We start from the raw sequence: 24,875 nt of genomic DNA on the forward strand, positions 1-24,875 counted from the left end.
TTATATGCAATAGAAAAGGTGTGGGAAGAATATATTAGGAAGAAGGCAAAAAATATGTTTTTGGCCTCCTTGCCACCTTTGGAAAGACCAGAAGAAAAGAAAGAATTTTGGGAAAAGCTTTCAGATGTAGGGACACAGGTGCCACATTGCTTGTTGGAGAATGCTGCATGTAAATATAGTCTAGGACAAAGAAATCAGGAGGTAGTAGCAGTACTGAAATTTTGCAAAAAACAAGGATTGAGCTGAAACGAACAGAAGCCTAGAGAGAAACTGATAATATAGAGGAGGAGGAGGAGGAGCTGAAACAGTAGGATTTTTTTAATGAAAGACTGGATAGCACCAAAGAAAAGATTGGCATAATTATCCCAGGTGAGCAATGCTTAAAGCAAAATAAATTTCAAGGAGAGACAAGGTTATAGTGAGGAACGGAAAGAACAAAGAGCCTGGGCAGTAGAATTAAAACTGAAAAATGAAGACAGAATGGAGTATTGAGAAGTCTTTACAGCTTCAAAAGTGGGTGCAAGAAAACTAATTGAGTGGTTCAACATGAATTAAGGCTTATAGGAAGAGCGTAACATTATTGTGGAATCAAGATAACCAAAGGGGAAATGAAAAGACGAAGGTAGCCTTCAAGCTTTGGTAAAGTGTACAGAGATGTATATAAGGGAGGAGTGGTAATTCAATATTTCAATCTGGTATCTTCTGTGAAGTAGTCCTTATTTTGTTCGCTCCCAGAACTCAAAGTATCACTGATCTCAGGGGAAGGATAGTGGCCTTCTAACTCTCCCACAAAAGAATACTATAGCATGAGGTCCCTTTGAATAGGAAATGAGAGGACAAAAATTGAACCATATAATATTCTCTTCTCAAGGCTGACTTTGAAGAATGGTTACTATTTCAAGATGCTTTGTTCATATGCAGAACAAACCTTAAGTCTTAACAAAAGGATATTTTCCAAGCGCCAGCTGGTAACTGGTTAAAAACAATCAAAGATTGTAAGCAAGGAATCTGAGATTTGGCAACTCCTGCACGTACGAGGTGATAACCGCCTTGGAGAGTGCACCACCCTTAACTGCCTAGTAGAGTAAGACGCTAACGATTTGCTCTCTTTCCAAGCTGCTTGATTTGTGCGTGTGTTCTTATCTTTTCAGTGTGTTTGTGTGATTCTTAGATGCTTTTTATCTTGGTTGAGACAGAATAATTTTCTATAAGTCCTTCATGCACCACGGTTACAAAGAAGATAGAATAATTTTCTATAAGTCCTTCATGCACCACGGTTACAAAGAAGAGGAGAGATGCATCAAGAAGATTGTGGAAGGGAAGAGGCTCTCTCTTATAATCTATTATAAGAACCGAAGAACAAGAGACCTGGTTATGAGGAATAACCCCACCCCGCCTGCAGGAGACCCCCTGAAGCAGAATAACGTCATCTACCGGTACACATGCCCTATCCAAGGATGCCCTGGAGTCTATATCGGAATGACAACGTTACGACTGTCTAAGAGGATCTCCTGTCACACCCAGAATGGTGCCCTCAAACACCACGCCCTCACCGCCCACTAACAGCCCGTTGTGCGAGAGGACATCGTGAAAAACATGGAAATAATCGAGAGAGCCCTGATCGGCGACGCCTACGCCTCCTTGAGGCGTTATTCATTCTTGAATAAAAACCCCTCCTAAATACAACACAGGAACCCTTCCTGCTGCCTACCTGTGTGAGGAAGGCCCAGCCCCCCTCCAGACGATATCGCCAGCGAACAGGACGGGACCAATATTGAAGAGGATGGAAGAAATATAACAATTTGTCAAAAATTGTATTTTTCCTAACTATACAAACCTGAGGCCCTTTAACAATAGGAAGTTACTTAGCGGCAGCTGAACCGGTCGTAAGCTTTTGAACAAGGGGGTTCGGTAACTACTTGTCCGGCAGTTAGCGGTACACTCGACTGCAAGGCGAGGAGTCACTTTGCTTGAGGCCCAGTAAACGCAGAGTGATGGTTGGCATGAGGTGGGACTATATGTAAAGGGCCTCAGGTTTGTATAGTTACGAAAAATACAATTTTCGTCAAATTGTTATTTGTTCCGATACGGAATACAAACCTACGGTCCTTTAACAATAGGAAGACTCACTTATTGATGGGTGGAATCTGAGTCTTATGAACAGACTGGAGTTCGTCCTACCTTGGATTCCCTCCCTGGTCGTAAGAGCAGAGGGAGGGATCCTAGCCTCTGCCCAGCTGATCAGGGTGTGCACCGCAGGATCAGTGGTCAGACTTCTGGACCAAATTATATGAGGGAGGCAAGTGTACCTCTTATAATTAGCAAAAAGCAAGAACTAGTTCCTACTTCAAGAGCCAAGGTAAAGTTATGGGTTTGTCTCTTGTTTGGCTTCCACTCCCCCCTTGTTGTGGTGGATAAACACTTCTATCCCTACTGAAAGGGATAGAATGGGGCTTGGTTGTGTAGCTTACCTGCATCGGCCTCCTGTTCAGCGTAGTGACGGCCGCGGCCCTCTGCACACAGGTAGAGGAAAAGAATGAAGGAGGAAGAGAAGCCAGTCACACACTCTTCACTCGTCCATACATACAGTCACACAATGATGTGATGCTGTTCTGCCCGCTCGGGTGCTGGGTAGACTACACAACTTGTTGAGCAGCCACCACGGGTCCCAAGGAAAGGTGTCCAAGGACCTGTGGGTGATATCCCAAAGGTAGAAAGAAGTGAAGGTGGTCTGGTTGGCCCAAACCCCTGCCTTCAGAACCTGCGCCAGGGAGAAGTTCTTGCGGAACGCAAGGGTTGGACCAATACCTCTGACTTCGTGGGCTGTCGGACGAAGGGTACGGGTGTCGTCACTGTCAGCTGTCTCGTATGCCTTCCTGATCACCTCACACAGCCAGAAAGAAAGTGTGTTCTTGGAAACTTCTTTCTTGGTAACCCCGATGCTAACGAGAGGCATCGACACTCAGGCCTGAGGCGCCGAGTTCTCTTCAGATAGCGCCGTAGTGCCCTCACAGGACAAAGCAGCATCTCATCAGCATCATGAGGCCCCCCCCCCCGTGAGAAGGAGGGCTGGTGACGGTCACTCCCTTGAAGAAGTTGAAGGCAGTGTCTTTCCTTTGAGCTTCGACGATGGATTGTCTTGGCCACAGAGGAAGTGCTAACCAAACTCTTAGGCTTGGCCACAATAGCTCAAAGCTGCCCAGACGCCTTCGAGACTGCCTGGTATACTAAACGGTCACTGTTGTCAGTGCGCCGTCTTTCCACCGCAGCGTACACCATCTCTCTGGGGAAGAGAGAGGAGGAACTCCGCACCGGTCCGTTGCGAAGACCCAGAGCCGCCTCACGCCCGGCCGCCCTGGTCGCTACGGAGTGAGAACAGTGTCTCTACGCCCGGAGGACGGCCGTTTGGCCCACAGGTTGGCCATCTGGTGGGCCAGGTAGGCGATAGCCCTACCCCCAGACTGGCACAGTCTCACGAAAGCCGGGTCCCCTTCAGGAGTGATGTTCCCTAAGGAGGCCGCGGTTTTCGACACTGAGGGACCACAGATACAACCAAGAGACTGCCTGGAATGCTGCCATAGCGGTAGACTCCAAGGCAAGTGCCTCCTGCTGCGAGAACCAGAGGTTCTCCAACAGGAGCTGCGGCAGAGACCCCCGGAGTTAGCCTGGCTAGCTCCGGGTTAACCTGTTTGGGCGGCAGAGGGTCCTCTGAAGGCACGTAAAAGCGCCTCTATCGCAGTAGAGGTGGAGGAAGGAGCTGAGCAGACCTACCGGACTGAAGCGAACCCTCCTGTCCGGAGATGAGTGCATCCACTTGGCCTAGTACGCTGTCAGCCAAGGCTGATCGCAGCAGACCCACCGCCGTCCTGGGTTCCTTCTTAGGTCCCCAGAACGCCTCCAAGCCCGATGTGGGTTCAGTAGGTGGGAGCGGCGATCCTTCTCCGAGGTCGTTGTGCTGACCGATCAGCGAACGACCTCTGGATCTCGGGAGTGACTGCATCCTGTGGAGTCGGACCGTCAAGCCCTTCCAACGAGAATGCCTCCTGAGAACCACCTCCTTCCATAGGAGGAACCACGACAGAACCCTCCTGGTCTCCTACTACCACTTGCGCGTACAATCTGGTTGGTCCGAGGACCGGGCCAGGTTCGTAGGGCGTTGTGGTGGGATCGCGAGGGGCGCACCCCTCGTGATTGCTCCTGATCACCTCGCTCTTCCCGGTAATGCCCGAGGAAGTTGAAGGGATCAGAGAGGCAGACCTGACGCTCCCCCGGCGCCCACCGGCAGAGCCGGTGTGCTGAGGGGGCTGCAGGCAATCGCCAACCCACGGTGGCGATCAGTCTGCAGTCCTGGTCAAGTGGCTGGACCAAGAACAGCGGCAACGGTCCCGAGCGTCAGAAGAGCTGCTGCTGGTCCCCCTCTCCGCTCAGTCCCGGTAGGAGCGGCGGTCAGGGGACCTGCAGAATCCACTGTCGCGGTGGAAGCGAGGCCTATCCTCATGGCGCGTCACGCCACCTGGACCAGCCGAGGCTGGTTCAGGCGACCGAGGGGACTGCTTCCTCACCTCAGCCCGCGGGCGGTCTGGGACCGTCCTGGGTCTTGGCTGTCCGGTCATCCGCAGGTGACCGTACACTCGGTGACTCTTGCAAACGACAGGCCGAGACGGTACCTGGCGCCGGTGCTAGCCAACACTCCTCCGGTCCCCGTCTCTTCCTAGCGGAAAGAGAAATGGGCCCCGTTCCTGAAGGAGCAGGAGGACTGACTGAAGTCCCAACCATCCCACCGGAGCGGGATGGGGAGGCAGCCTTCTTCTTCTTCGGCTTGGGGCCTTAAAAGTTGAAGGGGGAGCGGTAGCAGGTGACGACGACGATGAAGACAAAGACAACACCTTCCTTCTCTTCCTCTTCGTCAGCTTCCTCAGGACCACCGTCAAGTCTTCCATCCTGGAAGGCGCCAGGGCAACACCACAGGCAGGAACTGCTACCAGGGCTGGAGCAGCAACAAAATCGGGAACAGGAGGCGGGGCAAGAACCGGCAGCATCTTCTGCACAGGAGGTAGGTCTAGTGGAGAGCTCTTGGGACACCGGAAGTCCGGGGCTGCGGCAGGGGCAGGAAAACCAGGTGGTGGCGTAGCAACGGGCAAGGAAACCTCTGGCAGCGGAACCTGCACAGCAGCTGTCGAGGTCACTGTGGCTACGTGCTGTGTACATACCAGGCGAGTCAGAGCAGCGTAGCCCGGCGTGGACACCGTCGTGGTGGTAGGCCCGTGCGTGACCAGCATGGCCCCTCTCGCCAGATGACTAAGCAGCCCCTGGACCGTCGGTGTCCCATGCAGCCCCAGCGAGTACCAGGCCCTACTGAGATCGTCACCCGTGGTCAGCAAGTCTGAGGGAGGAAAAGTCGGGTAGATTAGTGGGGGGTCACCCCTCGCCCGGGGTGGGGGGACAGTTCCCAGCCTGAGCGAACGGAGGACCCTGAGTACAACTGGATGTCTGGGTATTTCGCCCCTCCTCTACGCTCGACTGATCAAGGGAGGAGAGGGAGTGAGAAACCTCCTCCGAAGGGGAAGGAGCCATATGAGGGAGCTGAGCCGGAGGGAGAAAGGAGGAAGACATATCAGTAACCAAGGGCATAGCCGGGGAGTCCTCCTCCGACTCCTTAGCCGGCTTCCGCGGCTTCTTCCTCCCCACGTAGCGCTCACACTGCGCCTCCAAATCATGAGGATCAACCTCCACAGAAGAGCAGAAAGCCCCACACTTACGGCCCCCAATACCCGGGCATAGTCTGCGATTGATGGGGGGTTTCTCCGGCTCTTGTTGCATTATCTCCATAATAAATGAAAACAAAATCAGGCACGTACTTACTTTTATATTTGCAAATACACACAAGTAAAAGAAAAAGCGAAAAAGTCTTCATGCAGTGAAGCAAACCAAGCATACGACAGAAGCGGGCAGCGAGACGAAGGGCAGCATCCATCCACTAGCGCAGCTGAGAGCAAAGTGACTCCTCGCCTCGCAGTCAAGCATACCGCTAACTGCTGGACAAGTAGTTAACTACCGAACCCCCTTCTTCGAAAGCTTACGACTGTTTCAGCTGCCGCTAAGTACCTTCCTATGTTAAAGGACCGAAGGTTTGTATTCCGTATCGGAACAAACCAGGAGTTACGTCACCACGGTCGCAGCCAATGAAAACCCAGCTCCAGGTGACGCAACACACCTGTGAAGCTCAACACGCCTCGAGCGTTTCCAACGCCTGGCCGCCAGCCAATGAAAAGTCAAGCATCCGGGTCTTGCAGGAGCATCCGTGAGCGCCCCCGCATGACCATGATATGAAGAGTCACCACCAAGATTCAGTCCTCCAGCAACCATCGCTGTGGCCATGCCCTGGCAGATCTGGGCAAAATGTCAGAGAGAGAGAGAGAGAGAGAGAAACTTGTAGTAGTAATAGCAGTAATAAAGATAATTCATTATGACTACACCGGATTTGACGATCCCCTTTGGTACGTTGCTTGCCAGGTTTAGCAACATTGAGATATCCTTAATAAGGAAAATAGAGAAGACTTTATACAAAATTAGTGGAGCTGATGCAGCAATCCTTTTCAACAAGACTTGGTTACATAATAGCATATACACTGGAACCTTGACATACGATTGCCCTAATATACGAATGTTTTGAGATACAACAGAAAATTTGCAAAAATATACGCTTTGATATACAACGAAATATTTGAGATACGATTTTGCGATAAGCGATAGTTGTATAGGCGACCGATAGATGGCGTTCGGTATGTTTGTTTGTTGGTGCTGCATCGTTAACACGTCGTTGTGTAGTTAGTTGTATTTGTGCCTATTTTTCGTGTTATTTTGTCTATTTTATTATTAACCATGGGTCCCAAAGCTAAAGACAAAGCAGGTGATAAGAAAAAACCCAAGAAAATGATCTCGATGGAAGCAAAACATGGAAATTATAGCAAACGAATATGGTCAAAATCCTTCTACAATATCCACGATCATCAAGCAGAAGGAAGCTATAAAGCTGCTGCAACCTTCCAAAGGCATCACCATTATTTCTAAACTACGAACTGATTAATAAAATAAATAAAAATTAGTTTAGCAATTTTATTTCATTTGTGTTTATTACGTAGTTAGTGCACATACGTAAATAAAAAGAGAACAAATCATTCCCTGCCACCCCTCCCTACCTCCTCCTCCTGCTGGCCTCACGTCATCTTTCGTTGTGTTAAGTAAAATTCCTTTCGGTAGATCTAGGGTACTTATCTGCGGCGGGCTAGACTATGGCAGTTGTGGTTTTTCTATGCAGTTTTACCTACTGAACAAGAATTTTAAGTATTATTTATTCGGAGGACTGTAATTAAACCCCGAGGGGCCAGTACTAAACATGGCAAAATACATTTAGATGGCCCCCAATCCCTAGCGGATGTCGTATGTGCGGTTACGTTCCTTGCAGTCCGTGTGCTGCTTATGTAGAAATACCTTCCTCTTTTTTTTTTTTTATTGATTTTATTAACATTTATTATCATTTATTGCATTACTATGTTATTTTTTTTTGTTTTATCATTATGTGTGTTATTACTCGTTTATTTGTGTATAAATTGTGCTTATTATATGTAATTTAGCTGTGTTTTGGTGTGGTTTCATAACGCTGGAACGGATTATACATATTACATTATTTTAAATGGGAAAAAATGCTTTGAGATACAACTGTTTTGATATACGACGATGGTAACGGAACAAATTAAATTCGTATGTCAAGGTTCCAGTGTGTTGTGTTGTGTGTGTGTGTGTTTATATGTATAATATTATATATAATAAAAAATTTAATATATATAGATATATATATATATATATATATATATATCTATATATATATATATATATATATATATAGATAGATAGATAGATATATAGATAGATAGATATACAGTGGTACTTCGACATAACGAAAGGCTCAACTTACGAAAAACTCGAGATACGAAAACCGACACGAAAAATTTTACTGCTCTACATATGAAAAGTTTTCAAGATACGAAAGGTTTCTGAAAGTCCGAGATTCACCCGATAACAATTTTGAAACTTGCGCCACCATCTTAGTTCTAGTAGACTCGCCACCATCCTCCTGCTCTCCCATTGGTTCCTGATGCTAGCCAAGCCATGAGATCCTTCTCCCCTATTGGACAGCATCCCTCCCCCATCATGCATCTTACGTGGTGGCGTTCCTTCGCTCGGCCACTTTGCACCCGAAGCTTTATCGTACACATGCAGCATTCGTTCGGTCCAACGATGTCGTTTAGTATCGTAAATTCGTTAGTGATTTCGTTGTGCTACTTTATCGTGTTGTGAGAACCTAACTAGTACAGTGGGGCATCGCTTATTCACGGATCCAGTTAATCACGGGTTTTTTCTTGGACGTTTCTCATGTTACATCACTGGTATGAATCGCTGCATCACGGGTTTGTTGTGTTGCGTATGCGATGTTTTTTTCGGTAGGCTAACCCTCGGCCGTTGTCCGATAACTACCAACATTCATTTAAAGACTCATATATGAATATTAACTGACAATAAAGGTAATAAAACCATTCTCACCTAATATATTATTGTCCTATCTTCGAAATAAATAGCCTATTCAAGGTTTATGTACGACGTTCATTGGTAGGCTAAGCGTAGTTGCAGTGCGGTAACCACCAACGTACACAAACATTCACATTATGATATTAACTAACAATAAAGGTAATAAAACCATTCTTACCATATATATTATAGTCATATCTTCATAATAAATAGCCTATTCGAAGAATAATTCCACATCATTGCACTCAACTTATCGTCGGAGTGGCCAGCCACAAAATGTAAGCATATACCTTTACGTACGAAAATGGTTTATGTATTACGGTTGCGTTCAAAGCGACATTTTTTGTTTTGATAAACTTTTAGAAATTTTAATAGTAGTGGGGGGTAGTGTAATTAAATTCAGTAGTAATAACATTAAGGCTAAAATTAATTCGAACTTCATTATTTTTTTGGCAGTATTCGTATATAACTTCTCTGAACAATGAAGTCATACAAACGCTATTTGTCATATTGCTGTTTGTTATTGGCGACGAAGCGTAAACGAAATACATAAAAGCATTTTTTACCTTATATATTATCGTCATATCTTCATAATAAAAAGGCTATTCGTGAGTAATTCCATATCAGTGAAATCAATTTTATCTATGCGAGGCCAGCCAGCTGACAAAATGTACGTACGTATATGAAAATCAAATTATGGTAGCGTTCACAGCAAGATTATCTTTCGAAATTTTTATAGTACTATTCATGCTACGTAGTAATAATGTTTGGAATATACGTAACATTAATTTTCAATACAAAATATGGGTTTGTGCCAGTGATAAAACACCAAAATAACGTTCTCCTTTAAGTCAACGCGTTTAGGAAAAACATGACATAGAATCGACTTTGCGACTTCATTCACTTTGATATTTTTAACGATACAATAACTATCATTTGCACTACTAAAACCATCTTCACATAAGTAATTTTTCGTAAGATATGTGTTGTTCACAAAGCTAGCTTATACATAAAAGGCTTTTATAATTTAAGTCATCTTAGATATACATATGTACCCAAACTCATTGTGGGGAAATTTACTACTGTTTCCTCGGATATTGAAATACTTTAGCATCATTCAAACACTTTAATAATATAATGCATAAATACTAGGCTATACATATTTACATCGTATACAAATACTACATAACAGTTATATACACATACTTTTATATACCAAAATTAATCATATGAGTAGTGATCAGACGACAGCTGTGCACTGGACTACGTACGTACTACTTGGAAGATAAAACAAACAAACAAAAATTTTTGTTGTTGTTAGTCGCCGGGATAGATTAACATTTTTCCAGTGATTAAAGAGCTGAATTTTGTTTTGAAGGTATGTCAACCGAGTTAGTAAATAGGTATCATCTTCTAAGGAATTTTTTTTCTCTTCTTTTTGCGGAAGATCAAGCCATTTTGCATTCAAAGTAATGAGAAGGAATCATTCTATTCTTCATGAAATCAGTAAAATACTTACACTAATAATAAAAACTAAAACTACGTACTGTATGCAAAACACATACATCATCGTTAGCTTCGTGTGTGTAAACGTTCATTCTAAGAAATTCACTGAGTAGTATAACTAACACCTGATTGGTTGGTTGGTAGCCATGGAGATCTGTTATCCAATGACTGCCCTCTGCTTCTGTTCTATTTATAGACATACGCCATGGATGGCACTAGGTTTGAACGTTACCATGTTCGTGATTTTCTGACTGCTGACGGCAAAAATTACTCAATAATTTTCTTTATATAATTATTCCTTCGTGAAAACAATAATATAATATCGCGGTTGACATACCTTCAAAACAAAATTCAGCTTTTTAATCTCTGGAAAAATGTTAATCTATCCCAGCGACTAACAACAACAAAATTTTTGTTCGTTTTATCTTCCAAGTAGTACGTACGTAGTCCAGTGCACAGCTGTCGTCTGATCACTACTCATATGATTAACTTTGTATATAAAAGTATGTGTATATAACTGTTAACTTTGTATATAAAAGTATGTGTATATAACTGTATGTAGTATTTGTATACGATGTAAATATGTATAGCCTAGTATTTATGCATTATATTATTAAAGTGTTTGAATGATGCTAAAGTATTTCAATATCCGAGGAAACAGTAGTAAATTTCCCCACAATGAGTTTGGGTGCATATGTATATCTAAGATGACTTAAATTATAAAAGCCTTTTATGTATAAGCTAGCTTTTGCAACAACACATATCTTACGAAAAATTACTTATGTGAAGATGGTTTTAGTAGTACAAATGATAGTTATTGTATCGTTAAAAATATCAAAGTGAACGAAGTCGCAAAGTCATTCTATGTCATGTTTTTAAACTTTAACGTATAGTGGTATGAAAAACACCAGTGTGTCGTAGCGATGCGTCATCAATATAGTGGTATGAAAATACCACATGGTGTTGTAGCGATACGTAATCACAAAGTACAAATCCTTTTCCCGGACCATCCTCAGAATTTTACGACTCTTCAACTTCAAGATCGATATGGTAAAATATATATAGTCATACTTATTGTTAAAATTCACAAGTTGAACTGCAAAACATTATTATATTTTGATTGTTATGTACATATATTTTTTGTGTTTTACGGAATGTTTGTTTTTGAAATAATACCTATTAGTGAACATATGGTATTAATTGTCCCACTATTTTATTATAGGTGATCTTAATTATCTCACATTCATTTAACAGTATTATATTAATATTTATTTAAATAAACTGTAATTAATAAATAACAATAATGAAAAACAAAGGGAAAAAATGTTTTTGCTGCAGTAGTGGTGTTTGTTTGATTATGCATCTGACCTCACATTTCCGAAATCTGAAAAATTCCAAAAACCGAAACATCGAAATGTGTGTGTACTGCACATTTTTTTAAACACGCACACAATGTCTACACATTTACTGCTAATTACAGTATGTACGTACGTATTTATTCCTGAGCGAGAGAGAGAGAGAGAGATAGAGAGAGAGGAGAGGAGAGAGAGAGACGAGAGGAGAGAGAGAGAGAGAATGATTAAGGACTCCAAGGCGTGTTATTTTTACAATTATTTTATTATCTTGGGATTTTTTTAATCTTGAGATTTTCTATTCAATTCTCGAGATTAATAAGAAATTACCGTAAATTGACTAGCATCAGCACACATCTGAATGACTCGGCCATTAGCAGGCTAGACCACCAACCTTATGAACTTGCATGATACAAATGAGATACATGACAAAAAACACCAAAAACACTGTTTATTGTGAAATTATGGGGGTCGCACGATATGGGAGATTGCACGTTATTCGAGTATATACGGTATGTGATTTTTTTTAGCCTTTTATGGAACAAAATCTAGCAAGAAATTGCCATTCCAGTTGGCAACACTGGCCTACAAACGTTTGTTTGTTGTTGTTATGAAATGTGGTGCGCGGCGCGTTCTTTAAAATTGTACCCATATAAACGAGTTAATTATGTGGCATCCAAAAGTCCCTGATTCTTTTACTCTTATGGGAAAGACGCCTAAAGGTCAGATGAAGTTTTTTACGTGGAATATACTAGTATTAACGTGTTGTGACGAAGGGAAGAGATGTTTCGCTGCATACTGTTGGTAAGCATTATCGTTAATTATTATACTGGTTACTGGATTGCACTGCAAAATCGTCGCCATCTTTTATCAACATAGATTGTTGGTGAGTACCCATATGATTTACATATTTTGATAGTTCTCTTACCACTCATCCTCTCTTTCCTTGTAAAAAAAAAAAAAAAAAAAAGAGGCCCACCATGCGTATGTAGGCTTCTAGCTGTAATCCCTAGGCTAGTAGGCTACATATGTACAGTAGTACATATACTACATTTATTTTTTAAGGCTAATTTTGTACATAACTTTAAAACTGTCTTGAATTTAGTTTTAGGTGATAGTTGAAAACATATTTGGTGTTTGAACTAAAGTAGGCAGTTATAAACATTGGAATAGTGGTCTTGGGTGGGTTAACTATTAAAGTAGGCAGTTTTAAGCAAATTTTTTTTTTTGAGGGGGGTATCCAGGATAACACGGGTATTTACTTATCACGGGGGGGTCTGGGCCCTATCCCCCGTGGATAACGAGGCCCCACTGTATACGTACTACATACGTAACTTAATTACATACAGTACATATAGTCATGGGTCCCAAGAAAGTTGCTGAAGTTCACAGAAAGAAGAGAATGCTTTCTATGGAGACAAAGATGGAGATAATAAAAAAGTATGAAGCTGGCTTGCGGTTGATTGTGATCGCTAAGGAATATGGCCGAAATCCGTCGACGATAGGCACCATCCTTAAGCAGAAGGAAGCCATCAAAGCAGCTACACCTTCCAAGGGTGTGACTATTTTGTCCAACAAGAAAGAAGCCATGTGCATAATGAAAAATGGAAAAGGCTGCTTCCTGTATGGATCAAGGACAAATAAATCGATGGCGATACGATAACAGAGACTGCAATCTGCCAGAAGGCCAGTGCTATTTTTCGGCGATTTGATTGCCCAAGCCGAAGACGACGGCAGAGAGGGGACATCACGGCAACCCCAGAGTTCAAGGCTTCTCATGGGTGGTTCAAAAAACTCCGTAAACGGACTGGCATCCATTCGGTGGTGAAGAAATTGAAATTACGTGAAGTATAATACGTAAAGTATAAAAAAGTAAAATGAAATGTAAAAATAAAAAAAAAGACAAAATAATTTTATTTCAAGTTTTTTGTAAAGTTAAGTGTTACAGTTTTGTTAATGTGTAAGTAGTTTAATTTTGTTTTTCTGACATTTTTTTTATGTGTTTCGTAAAGTTAAGTGTACGTATCTGCCGTTTGTCCTCCTCCTCCTCTGCCGCCACTTTCGGAGATAGCCTCACTCGAACAGGTAAGCTTCCAACATTTTACGTTACAGTAATATATTTCTTGTACACTAATATACACTCTATTTACAGGTTTTGCATTTTTATTCTTAAATTAGGTATTGAATGGTCCAAATTGTTGTAGTATTTCATTGTTTATAGGTCAATTTAGCTTTATTATGAAATTTACTGTGTTTTTTGGAGGGCTTGGAACGGATTTTGTGTGTGTGTGTGTGTGTGGTGGGGGGGGGGGGGGGGGGGGGGGTTCAAATCCCTTTGAAAGTAAGTTGGTTCAACTTTCTTAACCACATTTAAAATTTCACATAAGCTGTTTTAGCATTAAAATACATAATTGAACTAAATAATTCATTTATTTTTCAGTGGAAGCATCAATTCTGCCCTGAAACAACTCCAGGTCAAGTCTTCTCCCCTAGAGATTGCAAAGGCAAGATTAGCCTTATTTGTTGCAGCTAGGTTTACCCTGGCTGCAGGAATGAAGATTCTTGGTCTTGAACCATTGAATAATATGTAAATTAAAAATAAAGTTTTTTTTTTAGCAAAGTATGTTATTCCATGCATGTCATAATTTGAAATATTTTATGCTGGGATCTGCACTTTATTTTTTGGGGGTGAAACCAGCTTTTGACACAGTACAGTACCTATTCCAGTAATAGTTACTCAAAAATGTTTTGCAACATACTTCAAAAGACAACAGTTTATAATAATGACACCTGAAGCTATTTGGCAACTACATCGTAAGCGCATTAAACAAGCACACACACAACTGGTGCGTCAAGAGAAATTAACCCCCAGTTTCCCTTAATCCAGTTTTTATTTCTCTTATCATAATTATAATTCCTTTTTTCTCATCATTATTATAATTCCTTTATTTTCTCTCTCTCTCTCATTGGGTATTACCTCTTTTCTCCCATTAGGTTATTTATCCATGAAGAAAAAAAAGTCTGAATTTACTCCCATAAGGGTTGAATGGATGACAAATTACTACTGTATTTTTTATTTGACGCTTTAACCATACCACCATGAGCGAAATTTTTTAATATGTCATTTTTTGTAATGTAGATTTTTCACTCACCATTCTTCTTATATTGTTAACTGTATGATTAATAACCAAAATTGAATAAGAAAAGCTAATTTCCTTTTAAGTATAAAATGAATAAATTATTGTTAGGGGAACAAAAACTTCTGGAAAATGTTGCAAAACGTTTTTGAGTGACTACATTTTCATCATAATGTTTATTTTTTAAACACAATTTGTAATCCTACTTATTTTTGCATTTTAGCCCCACTATAAATAATCATTTTTCGTTTTCATTGGTACCGATTCCTCTATGCAGACCACGTCGCTGTTTTTACCCCTCCCCCTGGAAGCAGTTTTAAATGGCAGGAATCTGTAAAATCAGAAAATATTGTTAGCACATTAATAAAAAAGTTTCGATGTACTTTAATGTTTATACACTAATGCCCCACAAGCTTTAACTTCCAATTGCACAGCTAGCCCCAGTTAGATGATCATCTATTCACATTTTTTGCCTTTAAACTACTTGGGCAATCTGAATATTCCAACTGATTTTGTCATATACCATAAAGTAACAAAACCAATCTCCAAAGATTACCTACTTTTTGAATAACATGAACTCAGTAGCCTGTTGTGTAGCTGTGAGCTTCGAGTGCACTATCACCCAGATCTCTTAATTTTATTTCTTGTATTTATTTGTTAAAATATATTTTTGAGGTGTCATCCCAAGTGACTAGCACCCACCCACCACTAAAAGTCAATATTTGGCCCAAGGCCTAAAATACTGCTACGTATAGGATAAATAAATGTATTTAAATTCTAGGAAATATCCTTAAGTATGTAATTAAAGCAAGATCTAAGAGTGAAAATATACAAGGCTTACCTTTCAGGCACTTGGAAATCTTTGCTTTCCATTTGCATGATGGTATCAGGCAAGGACATATGAAGTGTTTCCCACAATGTCAGTGTTGCAATTCCAGCAACAATGGCTGATGCCCCAAATATAACTGATGGTGCCCATGGGTAATCTACCCCCTGGAATGGTTTCACATTTTAAGAGTCCAAAAAAGAGAACCTAACATTTAAATTTTTAATACTTTTGATTACAATGTGAACTTAACATTAAATTTTTAATGCTTTTGATTACAATGTCTTTAGATTTCCTTGTAACCCTTGACATGGTATATTTCTAATTCGAGTAAAAAAGGGCTACTAAAGTATTTCTTTATAGATGAGGAGTGAAAGTTATGCCAAAACATAGATGAAGTTGGAGCAGACCTAAGGGGAAGCAACATAACAGCTGGAAATAAACTCATACTACTACTAAAAATTTTTAGGGGTCACCAAGGTGTCACCAACAGTGCACTGTGCATAGAACACCAAGTTGTACCCCTATGGAGATGATAAGAGAGATCTTAAACCTGAAAAAAATACCCACCAAGAACTCTGTGATGAAAGGTGAGATGGAGGAGCCAACACGGGACAGCATGAAAGAGGTGCTAAGGCCTCTTGTTCTCACTTCAGTTGGGAAGAGCTCTGATCCAAAGAGATTTCCAGCTTGGAAGGACATGGTGATAGTCATCTTCCCAACCATAGCAAAGGTTACCACCAACCACTGGATTTCTGTATAATTTTGCTTCCTTTTATTACAGTTACTTTTTAATTTACTAAAATAAAAATAAACTTTAGAAAATATAAAAGTGACAATATACATAGGTTAACTTAGTATTATAGACCATTGTAGAAGTGTCTACTGAATGGTATAAAATGAACAAATAAGTAAAAAAGATTAAAAAAAAAAACTCCGTAAGTCAGTAAAGTGGTTAGTACACATCAAATTATTGTACAGTTTCTGAAGTTATGTGCACATTCTGAATGCATTATTCAACTGCAATTACCTCTCCTAGACAAGCAATAGTGTCTTTGTTAAGATTTTCGCAAGAAAAAAGAAGAGGTAACATTTATCATACAGTTTAATAAAGCTAAAATGTTTATTCTAACTTTTTATTATTCACTCACTCATTCCAAGGCTTCTGAGATATCAGTATCCATTCCAACCCATATAAAAAAGTCCAATTACAAATTAAAACAATTGGCACTTTATTTGAATACAATTAACCATCAAACTAGGTTCTTGCACAACATACACAAATCTTGAAAAGGTCTATTATGGAAACCACCAACCACAGTAACACACAAATCAGGGTCTATAGATTTAGTCTAGTACGCATAATTAAATTTGTACATTCCCCAAAAAAGTTATGACTCACCTGAAGGTAGAAAAGGAAGACCAAGAAGCACTACTCCAGTGACCAAAAGACTTAGACATATAGGTATTTTCCGTCCAAAGCGATATTAGTGCACCCATGATAGTGCAACCTGGCACTTCCATCAGTCCCATTAAAATCATGTATACAAAAGCATCTGATTTGAAGTTACTACCACTTAATGCCAGACCAAAGTACACCATCCCAAAGACAAAGAAGTCTAGGTGCATAACTGCGCTTACAAAACAGAGTCGTGGTGTCCTGAAAAATTAGTAAAACCTACTTAAAAAACATCCAGAGTAGGCAATGGAATTTGCTTCAAACCTGAATTTGGTGGCAAGTCCTAACTACAAATATTTTACCATCAACTGTAGATAGATAGGGACAATGAATATTCACAATTTATTTGAGATTAAAACATTTTACTGTCAAGAAAAAGCTCAATACCAGAAATTTTTTTACAAAATCTTATTATCTTTGCAGCAGTTCCTTATGACATTTTCAGCATACCTTGCATGGCATCCCACAGATGGTACGTAATGTTGCCTTGGCCAAAGTTGAATTATTTTCTGCCTTCTACTTTACATCCATTCCATATGATTTCTCTTCACTTATGCTAGATAATATCTTTAGTGTATATGGCTAAAGTTTCACTTCTCATTTTTAAACAAATTACTTTTGGTGAGCCTTATGAAAGTCACTGGTCTCATTAAACTATTTATAATACATACAAATGCAATCTAATTTACAATTGCTGGCATATGTATTCTCATAGTATACACCTTGACTGAGTTTTCTCATTTTGTCTGCTAAACATGAAATGCTCATTGCTCTGTGGCTCAATCTGAGAATAGGCAGCTAAAATAAAATCCAAAGATGAAATAACCAGTCAGAATGCCAGTAGTGAATGTTGAGGGAGCCAAGTTTAAAGTAATTGAATGGAAGCTCAGAGCTGGGAAACCATACAATTGTTCATTCAGTGAGACCAAAAGGAAGGACCTCCATGTAAAATCAGTAAATGCATGCTAGAAAATGCTCTACTGTAAAACTTTAAATTGTTTCCTACACCTATGCAGCCCAAGTTACATGACTTAACAACAAAAAGTGAAGAGCTAGATGTAACTGTACTTTACTACATCCACATGTCTACACAAAAAGGGATGCCTCACTGCCAATAACAGAGGCCTGTTATTCCCTTTACTGTAAAGGCTGATGACAACCTGTCTGAAAGTATTATGGAAGTTCATTCTCAAAAGATTTTGAGAAGACTGTAATAATGCTTCCATTAACCATCAACCTTTGCATTCATTCTCACCTAATGTGTACTCATGTACATATATATCTATTATTTTTTATTTTTACCTGTATTTCCTTATGCTATAACTTCCCTAAAAACATTTTTTCTTACAAAAAAAAGTATTTGGTAGAATATTGCTCAACTTATGACCCATTTGTTATTCTAATGTGTTTATTTTGAAAGATAATGTATACTGTACTATGTATTAGTAACAAAAGGCCTTACAGTTAAGTTAGTTATCTTTCATTACTAGCAGCCATTTAAATATTTTAAAAAACTACATACATGGAATATACATAAAACAAATATTGCTCAATTTCATGGTTGTTATAAATGAGCTTCAAATCTTCAAAAATAAGCATCAAAAAGAGATCATTCAATATTATGCAAATTCTGTGCTGGCAAACTTTAAGACAGTGACCATACATGTTAAGCATGAAATATCTTAAACTTGTAAAAGTTACAGAAAATAATTACCTATATAAGATGAATGTTGCCTTGATAAATTCCTGAAACACTGTTTTTAATGAATGCTCCTTTTCCTCTTGGACCTCTGCAACCTAAGAAACATAATGCAAACAAGATATTTGTTTCTAGAATTATAATAAATAATGATAACATGCCAATGCAACTAATCACAGTTGTCAAAAACATTTTGTATTCATGCACAACCTGGTCAGTGGGTTACCAAGTTAACATAAAAAACATGGTAAAATTATTAACAAATATTACAATTTTAGGGGGAAACTAATAAGTGTTCTGCAACAGAGAAATAACTGTTCTATCTCCAGTGGTGTTAAGGAAGGAATTATATGACAAAGCAGGATACAAAGGAGAACTTGCATGGAGATGCTAATTCAGGAATGAGCCACCAACTTTCAATCAGATATAACCTGGGTCTGGAAAATGGCTGAGATTTGTATTACACTAACTAAACCAATAAAATTAGCATACTTTACTTCATTACCTACCTTAAAGCTGAATGACTAGATATATGCACATTAAAATTCATTACAGGGCTAGCTTCAAGGCCTAAGTTCAATCCAGCTCTACAAGACTATTTTCAAGACATAAGTTTAATCTAGCTCAACATAACAGGTAAGGTAAAGACAAAAATGCTGTATGCTGATTTTCCTTACCATCATAAATACAATACAGTATCACTTAGCCTCCAAATGAGATATATTTTGATCCAGATAATCTTTACAGAAATATAAATCTGACAAAAATGAACCTTACATCCCAAACAAGTAGAGATGTCAGCCAAAGGAAACCCACACTGTACATACCATCTACAAAGGTAAAAGAATTACCATTTCCTGAGATTACAAAAAGATCCAAAGATCCCCTAATACAGGAATTGGCAGTCTCATCCAGTGAGGTAAGACTGGCTTTTACCATAGGCTGACTTACCAAAATTACATTTTTATAATAATAACTTTTGTATATATGTACCGTATATACTTGAGTAACGTGCGATCTCGCATATCATGCGACCCCCAAATTTTCACCAATAGACAGTGGTTTTGTCATGTATCTCATGTATCATGCGAGTTCCTTTTCCGAGAGCGTCAGTTCATAAGGTTGGTGGTTTAGCATGCTAATGGCCGAGTCATTCAGATGTGTGCTGCTGCTAGTCAAGTTACTGTAATTTTCTTACTAATCTCGAGAATTGAATAGAAAATCTCAAGATTAAAAAAGAATCCCAAGATAATAAAATAATTGTAAAAATAACACGCCTTGGAGTCCTAAATCAATCAATCTCTCTCTCTCTCTCTCTCTCTCTCTCGTCTCCTTCTTCCATCTGCTCTAATCTCGCTCTCTCTCTCCTCTCGTCTCTCTCAGGAATAAATACTGTAATTTGAGTCTTTCACCAACGGGTATCAGTAAATGTGTAGACATTGTGTGCGTTTAAAAAAATGTGCAGTACACACACATTCCGATGTTTAGGTTTTTGGAATTTCAGATTTCGGAAATGTGATGTCAGATGCATAATCAAACAAACATCACTTCTGCAGCAAAATCATTTTTCCCTTTATGTTTTTTCATTATTGTTATTTATTAATTACAGTTTATTAAAATAAATATTAATATAATAAATATAATACTGTTAAATGAATGTGAGATAACTAAGATCACCTATAACAAAATAGTGGGACAATTAATACCATATGTTCACTAATAGCTATTATTTTCAAAACAAACATTCCGTAAAACGCAAAAAATATATGTACATGACAATCAAAATATAATAATGTTTTGCAGTTCAACTTGTGAATTTTAACAATAAGTATGACTATATATGTTTTCACCATATCGATCTTGAAGTTGAAGATCGTAAAATTTTGAGGATGGTCCGGGAAAAGGATTTGTACTTCGTGATTACGTATCGCTACAACACCATGTGGTATTTTCATATCACTATATTGATGACGCATCGCTACGACACACTGGTATTTTTCATACCACTATACATTAAAGTTAAAATGATCATATTATATTATTGTTTTCACGAAGAAATAATTATAGTATATGTATAGAAAATTATTGAGTAATTTTTGCCGTCAGCAGTCAGAAAATCACGAACATGGTAACGTTCAAAACTAGTGCCATCCACCTCATATGTCTATAAATAGAACAGAAGCAGAGGGCAGTCATTGGATAACAGATCTCCATGGCTACCAACCAACCAATCAGGTGTTAGTTATACTACTCAGTGAATTTCTTAGAATGAACGTTTTCACGCGAAGCTAACGATGATGTGTGTGTTTTGCATACAATACGTAGTTTTAGTTTTTATTAGTGTAAGTATTTTACTGATTACATGAAGAATAGAATGATTCCTTCTCATTACTTTTAAATGCAAAATGGTTTGAAGATTCTTCCGCAAAAAGAAAAGAAAAAAAATTTCTTTAGAAGATGATACCTATTTACTAACGCGGTTGACATAGCTTCAAAACATTTAATCTCTGGAAAAATGTTAATCTTCCTGTCCGCTGGTCACACCCTCTATATCCCCGGCGACTAACAACAACAAAATTTGTTTGTTTGTTTTTGTGATGGTAATTGCTTCATAGCAAAGGAAGATAAAGGAAAGGAGAATGCAATCTTCCAAGATGTAGGTATTTATTACCTGTAGGTACAGCACGTTTTTTAACAGTATGCCTATACACACACACAAACACATACAGTTGTGCTTGTGCTAATACCTATTGGTTTCAGAGACTCAAGTTAACACTTACAGTATAGTTGAGAGGAGAGAGAGTGAGTTCATCCTAGATGGCCTTGGTTCATCTCTCTATCTCTCGAGGAATGTCAAGATTTGGTTACCCTCCTCTTTGTAAATTTAGTCCATGCGACTGACAGCAACAAAATTCATATTTTTTTTTTTTCTTTTTTTTTTTCTTCCAGATATGAATTACCCGTACTGCACGTTTTCAACAAGCATGAACACACTGCATTACTCTCTCTCCTCTCTCTCTCTCTCTCTCTCTCTCTCTCTCTCTCTCTCTCTCTCTCTCTCTCAGAAAAGATCCGTCAATTCAATTTATCAGTATCTTTTCCTGATAGACAAAGTAATATTTACGACTCCAAGGCTTGGCATATGTCAAATATTTTATTTTTGGTTAATCTTGGGATTTTCCATGGTCAACTCTTGGGATTAGTAAGAAAAATGCGATTATTTGAGTAGCAGCGGCTGCAGTGCACACCCAAATGAATCGGGTAAGCCTAGCACGCCAAACAATAGTGATTACAAAATGAGCCGAGCTCTCTGGCTGGGCTGTTTTGGTCCTCCCACGTGTTTGATCGCATATCTGCCAAATTTATAACAACAAGAGATAAAACCATTTCTCCCATTACAGATATCAAATATTATCTTTTCCGTTACGCAGAATTCTAAATAAATTACGTAGGTTCACGATTGATAAAGTTTTTTATGCAATAACAAGAAACGGAGTCAGATTTTCTATCACCATGGCATCTCATTTTGGTGCTGTTGTGAATATTTCAACCAGTTCCACATGCGTTTAAATCCATACTGACTGTACAGTCTGGAGGCAGTTCTCCCTTCTACACATACCTTGATTTCTTAATATCGTAGGTATAGAATATGATATTGTTATAATACAATAAAGTTTCATACATACTTACCTGGCAGATTATATCATAGCTAAGACTCCGTCGTCCCCGACAGAAATTCAAATTTCGCGGCACACGCTGCAGGTAGGTCAGGTGATCTACCGTCCTGCCCTGGGTGGCAGGATTAGGAACCATTCCCGTTTTCTACATTCATATTTTTTCTCTTCCACCTGTCTCCTGCGGGGAGGCAGGGTGGGCCATTAATCGTATATATCAGCCAGGTAAGTATGTATGAAACTTTATTGTATTATAACAATATCATTTTCATACAATCAACTTACCTGTCAGATATATACATAGCTGATTGACACCCTTTTGGTGGAGGGTAAGAGACAGCTAACATGGAATAGACAGGTAAACAACATATGTTGTAGGTATAAATAACCTTGGTTCCTATCTGATAGGTGGTAGACTTCGTGCTGTTGCCCGGTAGTCTGCATCACCTCAAGACTTTAGCGAGATATGTGATCTATGGCTAAGAGTTCTTGTGGGTCTGCCGATGGGGTATGAACCGCTTACTCGGCAGAGCCTGAAAGGACTTTGTCAATGGGTACTGGACCACTTCTATGACAATACACCTTATGAAGGAGCGCAACACCAATCCCGATCACCTGATCCTAACACGAGGGTTTGCGCTCAAATTGAAAAGAGTTATCCCCACACTCCTTTCAAAAACCCCAATACGTAATTTCACTAAGCTTAAAAAACTTTAACTCAAAGTTAAGGATCAGTGTTTCGGCTCCTTATCCCAGTAACGTATCTGCAGAAACGTATAAACCAAAAGAGAAGGATCTCTCGTAGGTTAACTTGACATCCTTTGTGTAATGAGAAGTCAAACACAGAGTTGCCTCTACCGTACAACACAGCTAATATGTCTTATATGACATATTGTTATGTAAAGAACAAGAATTTGCAAAAGCGCACACTTCCTGCGCTTTTAATTCTCACTGTTTGAAGGAATCAAGTCACTTATGAAGTGCTTAGGAGATCTCCATGTTTCAAAGAAGACCAGGGCTTTTCTTGAAATGGATCTCTCCCGACTGAAGCCTGAAGCCTGGCAGGAACCTCGCGCCTGGCTGGTGCTTCGCTCTTTGGTTGGCGCCTAGAAACTCTACTACCTTCTACTATCTTCGTTCTTTTCGTTAATAGAACGATAGAAAGAGTATATATATATATCCTTAAGGAACGAAGTTAATCCAGGAACTCTTTTAAATCTTCGTGATTTCCTCATAAATCGCGGAAGAGACAGAATTCCTGTTCATCACTAGGGTTTACGGAAGGAAGTAGATATTTCCTATCCGCCATCATACCCAAACGTCGATGAGATTCTTATTAAGAAAAACTCCCAAAGCTCTTGCCTCCTCAAAACGAGGGAAGAGCATGGATGAAGGAGAGAGTCCGCATTGAGAGGAACTGCCTAACACAGGAGTCTTCTGAATAATGAAAAGGGGCTTCTCTTAGTATCGAATCCTTCTGACAAAAGCAACGGCCCGCCTGTGCGACATCTTGCACATTTGCCAGGGGAAAGTTGCTCAAGTTAAAAAACTCAAGAGGAGTCTCGCGACTGACCAACCTCTCTCTCAAATGAAGATTTTGGAATCTTCTGACGCCTGGCGTCTGGATCCTTGCGCCTAGCGCCTGGCGTCTGGATAGTTTTTCCCGCGCGCCTGGAATGTTTCCGCACGCTAGAAAGGAGACTCGCATCCTGGAACGTTCCGCTTGCGTGGGGAAGGTCCCTGTGCGCCCTAATAGATCCGAGGCGCGCCTCTAGTCTTGTTATACGAGCCTCTTGCCAGTAAACGTTCAATGGAAGCATCCTTCTGATTGCCACTCTACTATAAGGCTCCTCAGTTAAGCCATCTGTTTTCTCTTTGAAGGCGCCTTGCGCCAAGAAAAAGTTCTGGAACGCGGCTCGCACTCAGTTGCTGGAACGCGGCTCGCGTTTTATCTGTATGACGATGCTCGCGCTAGTCTGTTGGAACGCGCTCGCGCTAGTCTGTTTGGAATGCGGCTCGCGCTAGTCTGTTGGAACGCGCTCGCTGCTGGCTGTTGGAACGTGGCTCGCGCTAGCTTGCTGGCTGGCTCTCAGCCTCTCGCTCAGTGAGTCAGTGTTCTCTTATTCAGAGAACGAGCCAGATCGTCCGAACTCCAAACATGTACATTCTTCGTCTTTTCGGATGTAAGATGAAGAAACGGAAGAAGAGACGCACTTTTAAAGGATGCCTTTCCAATGGCTATCCCTGGCAGTCTGGACGTTTTACAGATCCTGCCGAGGGAACGCCCGATCGGTGGGGATTCTCCATAACCTCCGTAAGGCTTTCGACTTTTCCTTCTCCTCTGGGCTTGTGATTTGGAAGAGGTCTAGGCCTGAGAGCGAGACAGAGCCGATCGAACGCACCCTCTACTAATTAGGACGCCTTTCCAATGGCGAACTTGGCAGTCTGGGACGTTCTACAGATCCTGCCGAGGGGACGCCTGATCGGTGGGGATTCTCCATAACCTCCGTAAGGCTTTCGACTTTCCTTCTCCTCTGGTATGTGAGCTTGGAAGAGGTCTAGGCCTGGGAGCGAAACAGAGCCGATCGAACGCACGCCTCCACTGCACTAACACTAAAATCACTTCTTACCTTTCA

The 24,875-nt window shown here is 40.3% G+C and overlaps 1 protein-coding gene and 1 pseudogene across 1 annotated transcript in view; one reads left to right on the plus strand and one right to left on the minus strand.

Annotated features, from left to right (window-relative positions):
- The window catches only part of LOC135203442 (probable arginine--tRNA ligase, mitochondrial), a 45,626-nt pseudogene extending 31,569 nt beyond the window's left edge, over positions 1–14,057 (plus strand).
- The window catches only part of LOC135203634 (organic cation transporter protein-like), a 98,298-nt gene continuing 87,278 nt past the window's right edge, over positions 13,856–24,875 (minus strand). The window contains 6 exon segments of the mRNA XM_064233471.1: positions 13,856–14,912; positions 15,423–15,574; positions 15,978–16,162; positions 16,810–16,889; positions 16,891–17,067; positions 18,581–18,663. Coding sequence (XP_064089541.1) covers positions 14,810–14,912; positions 15,423–15,574; positions 15,978–16,162; positions 16,810–16,889; positions 16,891–17,067; positions 18,581–18,663 — 780 coding nt within the window. The 3' untranslated portion in view covers positions 13,856–14,809.

The sequence above is a fragment of the Macrobrachium nipponense genome, chromosome 36 (genome assembly GCF_015104395.2).
Source record: "Macrobrachium nipponense isolate FS-2020 chromosome 36, ASM1510439v2, whole genome shotgun sequence".
Classification (NCBI taxonomy): domain Eukaryota; kingdom Metazoa; phylum Arthropoda; class Malacostraca; order Decapoda; family Palaemonidae; genus Macrobrachium; species Macrobrachium nipponense.